This window comes from Pichia membranifaciens (genome assembly GCF_001661235.1).
Source record: "Pichia membranifaciens NRRL Y-2026 unplaced genomic scaffold PICMEscaffold_2, whole genome shotgun sequence".
In the NCBI taxonomy this organism is placed as follows: Eukaryota; Fungi; Ascomycota; class Pichiomycetes; order Pichiales; family Pichiaceae; genus Pichia; species Pichia membranifaciens.
Genome location: NW_017566983.1, coordinates 475601 through 485472, shown reverse-complemented (window position 1 = coordinate 485472; position 9872 = coordinate 475601). Strand labels below are relative to the sequence as shown.

Sequence of the window (9872 nt, the reverse complement as noted above, 5' to 3'; positions counted from 1 at the left end):
CAACTCGGTGATTCTTTGAAGGAATTCCATAGAAGAAGACAAGAGATCAAAGAAGCTGTAGATGATGAGATGGTCGACCAGAAGGCCGGTGAGCGTCCTGATGAGTTCCAACATCTGGAAGGCGAGAACACAGAAACTGAGACTCAAGCTCTGGGGGCGGCAAGTAAAGAACAGATACAAGCTATCAATGATGACATGGCAATTGACGATGACGAAGATACCGTTCCTAAGGACGAGGAATTAATGGATGAAGACGAGATAAGCCAGAATATCGAAGAAAAAGATTCCGCATCTGCAGATATTGACATGAAGGATGCCAACGTCAAAGAAGACGATCTTGCGGGTGAAAAACGCTCAGGTCTCGCAAACGAAATGAACAATATAATGAACGAGGCTACTACAAGCAATATGATGGAAGTAGATTTCACTGATTCTGAATTAGAAGTAGAGGAGGACGAGAATGCTGTCGGAGACGATTTTATCATTAAGAAAGAGGAGAGTTTGAGACCATACGAGGAAGCTGAAGAGCTTTGGAAAAAAGCCGATGATGCTACTAGAGATCTCACATCATCGTTATGCGAACAGTTGAGATTAATCTTAGAACCTACTCTGTCTACCAAATTGAAGGGTGATTATAAGACTGGTAAAAGATTGAACATGAAGCGCATCATTCCTTATATTGCTTCGCAATTCAGGAAGGACAAGATCTGGATGAGAAGAACCAAGCCAAGCAAAAGGCAGTATCAGATCATGATTTCGTTGGATGATTCAAAGTCTATGGCTGAGTCTCAGGGTGTTGACATTGCATTCCAGAGTGTTGCTTTGGTGTCAAAGGCGTTATCGCAACTTGAATCTGGCCAATTATCGATCATGAAATTCGGCAGTCAATCGGAGGTTGTGCATCCATTTGAAAAACAATTTGGTGGCACCTCTGGTATTAATGTTTTCCGCGAGTTTAAGTTCGATGACACCAGAACCGATATCAAGAAGCTAGTTTCTAAGTCGCTAAAGGTATTCAGCGATGCCAGAGTATTTGGCAATTCTGATTTGTGGCAATTAGAGATAGTTCTTTCTGACGGGGTTTGTGAAGATCACGAAACTATAAAAAGGTTAGTGAGAAGAGCGAGAGAGGAGAAGGTTATGATTGTTTTTGTGGTTATTGATGGCTTGAACGGGAAAGAATCTATTCTGGACATGGATCAGGCCAGCTATATTACAGATGATAGCGGCAAAATGAAGCTACAAGTCAACAAGTATTTGGATACTTTCCCCTTCGAATTTTACGTTGTGGTTCGCCATATCAACGAGTTGCCAGAGATGCTATCATTAATTTTGAGACAGTATTTCACTGAGTTAGTTTCCTCATGATTGTCGTTTCCTAACTCAACATATGATTTCATTTTGTCGACTAAACTTCCTTCACCTTACTGTACTATACATAACTTTCTATTGCACTTTATCACTGTATATATAGATCACAAACCAATTTACTATTATTATTAATATCACTATTATTATTACTTTTTTATCATTATTATCATTGTGGTAAACACTATCATAATCTTCAGTCCGCAACTACAGACTGACTATTCAGGACTTTTCGGTGACAAATGCTGATCCATTTTGCCAAATTCGGCTTGAGGTTGAGTTTTTATGTTGTCTCGGGAGCTACTACCGTTTGCGTCGTTTTTTTCTATTCCAAGAAAAGGCAGACTTTTGCGCGGCAGTCTACAGCGAAAGTGCTCGCCTGAGAGCTGATTTTAGCGCTGCCCCTCTTCACAGGCCCCACTTTTCTTGGACAGCTTTGCCACATATCTCACATGGAAGGACAACGCGAATGCGCCCCCATTCTTGCAACTTGCCGCTTGTGTCCGTGGCAAAAATGGGCACCGTGCCGCACTGTCCTGCCCTGGAGAGCAACGCGGCAAAGAGGGGAATTACCCTATCGGGAAAATCATATGCCCCATCGTCAGGCTCAGAAGATAAAAAGATTTTTCTACTGCATTTTCTGTCTGGCTTTGTTTGTTTATTTGTCTGGGACGGAGAAACCAAACCACGCCAAGGAGTTGGTGACTCGGTGACTAACGGGCTGGCCTCCGTGGAGGGGTGATGAGTGGATGGACGGATGGATGGTTTGTTTGTTTGCATCTCTAGAAAAGTTTTCACCGTTTTTTCCTTCGTGACCCTGTGTAAACTTCTTCTGTCTTCTGCCTGATCTAGATATCATCTTCAAACCTCTTTAAGCTATACGTTTCGGCAAAAAGGGCCTGAACCTCACACTCTGTAAAGTGAATTTTTCGAATACAAAAAATATCTAAAGCCAGGCTCATCTGAAACACGCTTCAACGTTACACACCTACACACAGCACCACCATGGCAAATTACCGTGATTACCAAAGAATCATAAGGCTGTCGGCTCCAGCGTCTGCCGCAAGTAAAACATGGAAGACCGACTCACAGGTTCCAGTACCACTGTCACCAGAGTCAACTTGTGGCTCTTCTGACCATCATCATACTCATCATGCTTACCTCAATCATACAAGGGTCAGCTCTAGCCATATAGTAAAAGAGAAAAAGAAAATCACGAGGACGAAAACAGGCTGTTTTTGTTGCAGAAGAAGGAAGAAGAAGTGCGATGAAAGGAAACCTGCTTGCTCGGGATGTCTGAGGAACAATCTTCACTGCGTGTATCCTACAGAAGAAGAGCTCAAAAAGTCGGCTGCATTGTTGGCAGCGCCCTCTTCAACCTCTTCGAGAAAGATCAAGAAATACACAAAAGTGCAAGACAAATTTGCAGCTACTGTGCTTTCGGAAATGAAATCTGCCAACTTCGCTCAAGAGCCTCCTTCTCCACCACAACCGGGAATGTGTTCACCACATTCAAACGACACCACCCCTCACTGCAGCGACGTCGAGTCCCCTATCACCTCTCCAACTCTGCAACCATACCAATATACCCTTACATCCTCAAACTCGAAAATTCCCTTTTTCAGCATTAACAACCTTGACAGCAAGAGAACATCCTTGCTCATTCTTGATCCGAAGCCTTCTAGACAGATATCTGTGAAGAGCTTATTGAATTGAATAGACTCGACTAAAATTCACGGCTCTACCACGATGATTGATACTTCTCATCCACATCAAACTTTGCTTCTAATGGGTTTTCCATGTTTTACTTTACATGTGTTCGTCTTTTACTATATTTTTCAGCTTTCGACCTTTTTCCACTTTCCTTCTGTTGTATTCTTCTTTCTAATTGTTAATATTATGATATTTTCACATTAAATTTCAAACAAAAGCCGATCGTGTGTAAGGCCCTTACGGCTCTGGTTCTAGCTCATCTTGTGGTTTCGCTCCTTCGTAGACACGGCTTCAAATCAGAGTTGCCAAATTTAGCCATCGCAAATTAAAGTTCGATTACATTTACCTACCTGCATGCTACAAATAAAATTTTTCTCTTTTTGACAGAAAACGACTCCAAAAGTTTTGCACGGAGTTATTTTCACTGCATCGCCATTTTGTTGCTCCGGCATTCTCAGTGGAAAATTTCTTTGGCTTTCTTCTGCTGCTCATCCACTAACGTCAAGTGATAGCGATGCCTAGTAAAGTATCATTATTACATACAAAAATATTAAATTTATGGAATAGACCCAAAATGCCCAGCAATAAATTTGCATAGTGTATAAGGATGGCATAACCGATATATTCCATCCTGCTAACCAATCTTTTTCTTCTTGTAGTCGGCCAAGCTGAATTTTTTCACAACTTTGGGCCTGTCTTCAACGTCAGCACCGACTACCGAGACATTATCTTTTGTCCCTTCAAATGTGTGTTCGCCAGAAACATTATTGAGTCTTTGTAAAACTCTTGCATGAACTTCCACAGGAATGGGCATGGCGTTCTCTTGCTCATCGTCAGTCTTGTTGGCCTTCAACACTCCATCTCCAGCTTCAACTTGAATACTTTCTTTTGGGTCCCCGTTTTGAAGGTACTTTCTTAAAAGCTCAAATTGTTTGGGAAGGATATGAAGATTGTAAACAGTGTTTTTAGGCTTTGACTTAAAGCTGAAGCTGGAAACCACGCCTTCAGAGTTATTCAAAGAAGTATCTTTCAAGACCTCGAAATTACCATCTTTGGCGTCTTGACCATCACCAGCCATAACATTCTCACTATCTTTGGCCATCGATTCGTCGTCTGGAGTCGTATCGTTGCGTGTTATGTGGTCTAGGATGTACTCGCCACGTGCTTTATACCTTTCGTCAATAGGAATGTATTTCTGATGAGGAGTGGGTGATATGTGTGTCATGTTACTTTTCCTTGTACTCCGTTGTAGATACGCAGACATTTTTTTCACCTTGCTTATGACACAATCGGAAGACGAAGCATAACATCCACATTCAGTCAAATCTAGTATACATTGAATGGAATTAATCAGTACCATTCGCATTTCGGTATCCATGCTTTCAAAGGTCTCTGTGTTGTTGATAAGTTTGAGAATGGGGTGATCAACTTCCCACTCCCAAGGCAGCGTAAGCTCATGATCTGCCTTGATCTCCTTGACAGAAAACAACCCCAAAGTTGTTTCTTGTCGACTGACCACAATGGTCCGAATCTCACAATTAGGTTTGCACGACTTTCTGATAAACCTCGTGTGGTTCCCCAATCCACGCTCATCAATGACAATCGGTAAGCTAGGATGGAAAAATACACCAGGTTTAGGACAGCCTAACAACCAATATTTATTGATTTTTTCAGAGATGTAATTCTGTTTGGTGTCAATCTCTCCACTGAAAAGGGATATGAAGCTGCTCTCTTTGACGGTTTTCGTTGAGTATAGGCCGAGCTTGGATATACCTGTGAATTTCATCTTAGAATTTTCGGGACTGCTTTTGATATTTACCGTAGCACGGTTTAAAACCATTTTATTGAAATTTGGTTTATCGACTCTGATGATCTGCTTGTTCTTTTTCAAAAGCTCTGGTAACTGGTCGTATAACGATTTTATAGAGGAGCTTCGGAAAACGAAATAATCGATGGGAAAGTACAACGTTTTATATTTGTTGACCCCAACAGCTTCAGTGGAGTTATCATCGACTTTTCTTTTTTTGAATTGGGCAGCACCAATGTTTTTGGAGTTGGTCTTTGAACTTTCCACAGCATATGGGCTTCTTTTTCTTTTCGACTTCTCCTCCTTCAGATAATTTTCCTGAAGCTTTCTAGCCCTTGCGGCATCCACATGTAGATTTTTGTTGCACAGATTGCATTGGAAATCATCTGGGGTATCATTTATAGATTCGAATCCCATACATACAAGGTGCTGCCACCTGAAACATTTGTCACATTGAATGGTCAAGCCATCATCATGATCGTATCCACATATGCAACTGATGATACCAGCATCAGGTCCCACTGCATACAATGGAAGCACACTTCCAATGTCTATACTCTCTTCTTGTTTAACTTCTGTCTGAACATAATTATCAGTGGTCTTGTTATCTTTGACAGTGTTCAAGTTGGAGTGTCTGAAGTCTGTTGCATTTCTTTGTCGAGGCTCTCCCCTAGCACTCTTACTTTTCTCTTTCTTTCCCACTTGGGAATATTCATCTACTCGACTGTTGTTTTGAGCAAACGCTATTGGCTCGTGCAACCTGAAATCTGCTGTATTATTTTGCTCAGTTTTTCGGAATACCGGCAATGGAGTAGCAGCGGCTGCTGCCAAGGCAGCAGCAGCAACAATAGCCTTGTTGGAACCATTACCACTCGCAAGAGCAGCAGCAGCAGGACCTGGGGATCTTGCCATCTGATCCATTCTCAGACTTTTCGATGAGTTCGAGTGCGTGTCTTTGCTCATAGATGTTGTGCGTCGGTGCATTTGAAACGAGGATACGGTCGCATTTGAAAGGTTATTATCTGATGCTTGCGTAGAAGCAGTCGTGGCAGTAGTGGCAGCAGTGGCAGCAGTGGCAGCAGTGGCAGCAGTGGCAGCAGTAGCTTCAGGAACAAAAGCCAAAGCGGGCTGAGTTGAAGCTGAGGGCTGCGGTTTTGATGGTGTTGATGTTGACGTTGATGTTGATGGGGGAGACGCGTTCTTTTCGGCTTCTGCTTGCTGAGGGTTTAGTCTATGGGATTGTGTGGAAAACAGCATCAACAAGCCAGCCGCCTCTTTATCTTCTTGATCAGGGAGATCTTTCGGAGGGTTTGTGTGAGACGTCTGAGAAGAATGAGACATACTCGGGGTGATATGGTGTAAGATTTATAGGATGCGTGTCAAGGATGATAGGAAGACAAAACGGGAACTGAAACTGGAAAAGGTCTGAACAGGCTCGGAATTAATATTGGTAGAATAAAACTGAAAACTATGGTACAATGAGATAAAGCAGAAATGAAAAAAGTAGACCCCTTTCCTTTGGCACCTCTCGGTTATAGTAGTGCTGTGTTTCTAGTTGTCAGTGACGCTTTGCACAGATGAGTACCGACTGGCCTGAAGAGGAGTGGGAAGGTGGTGATTTGAGGACGATGTGGCTGGTGAAGATGAAAAGATCTGTTTTCTGAAACTCTGTACAATTCATGTACGAGACGAAAAGCAACTGCTCCGGCTGTATACGATGTAAACGACCTATACGAAATTTTATCTGAAAAAAAGACAGAGAAGGGACGATCGACCAAAATAATTACGTCAGCAGATAACTTTACTTTTTTATCCGTCCACTAGGCAGTACTAAAGTGGTGTACGGGTGCATACTTGTTTTTGAGAACCAAGAAATCGACGCGGCGACTTTTGGCCCTTTTTTTCTTTCCATGGATTTCTATACTCATCGGTATAGAATTTAATCTCCTGGATGGATCTGTCGGATTTCCTCCAGGTTACCCTATGCCCCGCCTCTGATTAGACGTCAGTTCGGGAATTTGTAAGTTTTACGAGTAAGACACCAATCCGCGAGGCATACTGACTGCTTAGACTAGGCTGCTGCTAAGAGGGACACACTTGGGGCAACAACAAGGGTACAACAGCAGGAGGGTTTTTCATAGATTAAGCAAACATGGCTCACAGACTATTGGTACAGGTGATTTTCACCGGAGCAAGAGTCTTCGGTAGAGCGTTCACCGAAGCATACAAGGAAGCTGCTGCTGCTACGACAGTGAAACAGGCGTCTGCAGATGGGAAGGGCCCAGCGAAAGCTAGTGCGGCATCTAGGGATGGCGACATAGCTCTCGACGAAGCTTGTAAGATTCTGGATGTCGACCTCAGCGGGTTAACGTTGGACAAGGCGCAGAAGAAATACGACTACTTGTTTGACATCAACGCGAAGGAGAAGGGGGGGTCTTTCTACCTCCAGTCCAAGGTGTATAGGTCGATGGAGCGGATCAAGAACGAGATGCAGTATCTCGAGGAGTTCCAGAAAGCCAAGAGCAAGAAGGAAAGCACGGGACAAGGAGCTGCCGCCGGCGAAAGCAACAGCAATAGCCATGACAAATCAACGTAGACCTCAGCTAAATAGGCCTAATCATCTGTATATATAGAATATATCTCCGACTGCGTGTGTTATGCCGGGGTGGTGACTGTCTCACACCACCGTTCACCGCAGCCTCTCTGACGTTTATCTAACAACTAGTTCCGTACGCTTCCTCAGCAATGCAACCGAAGCTTACGCATCTTGAACGATTGTTTTACTAGTTACACTACTCAGCTATCGGGGGAGCTATATTCATTACACTTGTCGGAATACAATTAGTCGGATGAATGCAGGAGGATAGGCTCGGAAACGAACTCACCCACGACCAAACATCTATATCTATACTAACGCAATCCAATCAATCTAAGAACCTGAAACGAAATGAGAGCCGTGGCCAGGGTGTTAATCTAGTCGACAAACATTTAGCTGACTTCGACGTCAATCGGTATGCCCTAAGACAGCAACAACGGCTGAATGATCGACGATCAAATGGTTCTATTGTGGAGGGTACGAATACCCTCCAGAAATTATACGTAGTATAACCTCTACTGATGTGGATTCCGGAAGAAGATCAAGATGGGTGTCTGCGATTGGGTAAGGCTGGAAAAAACTGGATGGTGGGCAACGCAGTCCTTTTATAGTTTTCCGCTTTTGCGCTCCTTTTTTCTCTTTTTCTCTCCTCTCTCTCTTATTGCTCCCTAGAGCCCTCGAATGCGGGTTTCTCGCTCTGGGACCGCTCACACTCCGATCATGCTGAAAAGACGGTCCTCCTGCTGCTCGACCTCGCCGAGCTGAACGACGCTGCCTAGCGGTGGAAGCTCGGAAATAATGTCCTTAGTGGCATTGCCATCGCCAGCACTATTTCCTCTAGATGCTAAGGGCTTCCCACTGTACACAGGCTTGAAAAGCTTGTCGTTAAAGCTGTCATAGTCGTATACGTTTTGTGCCTCTTCCTTAAACTGCTTCATTTTCTCCTTGTTAACCTGCTGCTGCAGTTCCTGTATCTCTTCGTCGTCGGAAACGTTTTCAAACACGCCACTTTCACGGGTTCGGTCGTTGAAGACGACCTTGCCGTTTCGAACAGTCATGTCGACAACGGTATTTCCTCTTCCACTGCGGTGTAGTTCATCATCCTCCATCTGCTTGTGTCTCTTCTGTTGTCTTTTCAGCTGGAGGGCTCTCTCCATCGAGGAAGCCCACAAGTTCCCTCTGGCGGTTGGAAGTTCGAAGTCCGCAGCATTGTCGATGATCTTAGTACGCTCTGCACTGTTATCCTGGAAACTCAATAGCGTGGCCAACCGCTCTTCCGCTTTGATTAACTCAGGATCTTTCTTGTGCACTGATTTGTAGTATTCCATCTCTTTACGGTTTTGAGCAATCTCCTTCTCCTCCTCTTTCGTAATCTGTTCTTGCTCTCGTTCCTGTTTCCGGTTCTCTTCGATTTGCTTGTAGAATTGCTCTTGGATCTTGAAATTATTCTGGCCTGGAGTATTAAGTGTGATTTTGATAACGTTCTTCTTCTTACCCCTACCAGTACTGCTAGTCTCCTTTGGTTTCTCGTTCTTCCCCTCTAACTCCTCCTTTTCCCTATTGAATATATCCTTTAATTCCATCTTCTCCTCGTCAGACATCAGCGATTTACCACAAAAAGAGCAAGGTTGTAAACCTTCTTTGGCGCATATTATCTTACCACAATTAAGACAGTTTGGATACATTTCGAACAAAGGGTGTCTTGTGGCATTGCAATTGCATACTCGTATATCGTCTAAGTTTTCTCTGCTATCCATTAGTTCTAGTTCCAACAATACATCATCCAAATCCTGAATACTGTCTAATTTCTTCTTTATTTCTTTTCTCTTTACTCTTTGTGTTTCAATACTACTGGGCTTCATGTTAAACATATCGGAAGTAGTGGCCCCATTTCTTGAATTATTTGACAATCGGCCCTTAGAGCTAGGGTTAGCCACAATCTTGTTCTTAACCAGTCGTATTCCTGCCGGTTTTGCTTTTGCTGCCGGCTTTCCATTTGAGCCGAGCGTTGGTTTAGCAGGAGTGCTTGCTTTTGTAGGCAATGCTTTTGTGGGCATAGTAGGTTTGGGTTCAGACTTTGTCAGGGGTTGTTGAGAACCAAACAACATGTCACCAAACTTGGTAACAAACTGAAACGTGGCATCTGTTGGGCCTAGTAGATCCAAAAAATGATTACTGATCTGCTCTCTGGTCTTGTAGTTTCGAATAGAGTACTGGACCATTTCGTTGATGGATTCCTCATCCAGCGGCATGATATCCTTGATAGAATCAGCTGCAAAGCGTTTGATCTGGGACATGCTATAGGAAGACATGGCTGATTTTGTTATATCTAAGTTGTTCTTTGAACACCTAACCTTTGACCATCAAGACTTCTACTTTTTTAAGATT

The 9872-nt window shown here is 43.3% G+C and overlaps 6 protein-coding genes across 6 annotated transcripts; 4 read left to right on the top strand and 2 right to left on the bottom strand.

The window, feature by feature from the left end:
- The first annotated feature begins 759 nt into the window (after window positions 1–759).
- On the top strand, window positions 760–1479 carry PICMEDRAFT_15224 (hypothetical protein). Its single transcript, XM_019160722.1, has one exon. It carries the CDS (start codon window positions 778–780, stop codon window positions 1366–1368), a length of 591 nt encoding a protein of 196 aa, XP_019018355.1. The 5' UTR covers window positions 760–777; the 3' UTR covers window positions 1369–1479.
- Window positions 1480–2373: 894 nt separating this feature from the next.
- PICMEDRAFT_10256 (hypothetical protein) lies at window positions 2374–3084 on the top strand (the record flags this gene model as incomplete). The annotated part of the gene is made up of 1 exon (XM_019159652.1): window positions 2374–3084. The coding sequence occupies one exon, from the start codon at window positions 2374–2376 to the stop codon at window positions 3082–3084; it is 711 nt and encodes a 236-aa protein (XP_019018354.1).
- A 309-nt stretch (window positions 3085–3393) lies between these two features.
- On the bottom strand, window positions 3394–6517 carry PICMEDRAFT_15221 (hypothetical protein). The gene has a single exon (XM_019160721.1). It carries the CDS (start codon window positions 6227–6229, stop codon window positions 3716–3718), a length of 2514 nt encoding a protein of 837 aa, XP_019018353.1. The 5' UTR covers window positions 6230–6517; the 3' UTR covers window positions 3394–3715.
- A 523-nt stretch (window positions 6518–7040) lies between these two features.
- PICMEDRAFT_71334 (hypothetical protein) lies at window positions 7041–7484 on the top strand (the record flags this gene model as incomplete). Its single annotated transcript, XM_019163895.1, has 1 exon — window positions 7041–7484. One exon carries the CDS (start codon window positions 7041–7043, stop codon window positions 7482–7484), a length of 444 nt encoding a protein of 147 aa, XP_019018352.1.
- Window positions 7485–7612: 128 nt separating this feature from the next.
- PICMEDRAFT_109147 (hypothetical protein) lies at window positions 7613–8093 on the top strand. The gene has a single exon (XM_019159727.1). The coding sequence runs from the start codon at window positions 7742–7744 to the stop codon at window positions 7994–7996; it is 255 nt and encodes an 84-aa protein (XP_019018351.1). The 5' UTR covers window positions 7613–7741; the 3' UTR covers window positions 7997–8093.
- A 98-nt stretch (window positions 8094–8191) lies between these two features.
- Window positions 8192–9796, bottom strand: PICMEDRAFT_71333 (hypothetical protein; the record flags this gene model as incomplete). Its single annotated transcript, XM_019163894.1, has 1 exon — window positions 8192–9796. One exon carries the CDS (start codon window positions 9794–9796, stop codon window positions 8192–8194), a length of 1605 nt encoding a protein of 534 aa, XP_019018350.1.
- Between the last annotated feature and the right edge of the window lie 76 nt (window positions 9797–9872).

Coding starts and splice junctions, on each gene's coding strand:
- PICMEDRAFT_15224 (XM_019160722.1), top strand. CDS start 778: ATGGCTGAGTCTCAGGGTGTTGACATTGCATTCCAGAGTGTTGCTTTG.
- PICMEDRAFT_109147 (XM_019159727.1), top strand. CDS start 7,742: ATGCAGGAGGATAGGCTCGGAAACGAACTCACCCACGACCAAACATCT.
- PICMEDRAFT_15221 (XM_019160721.1), bottom strand. CDS start 6,229: ATGTCTCATTCTTCTCAGACGTCTCACACAAACCCTCCGAAAGATCTC.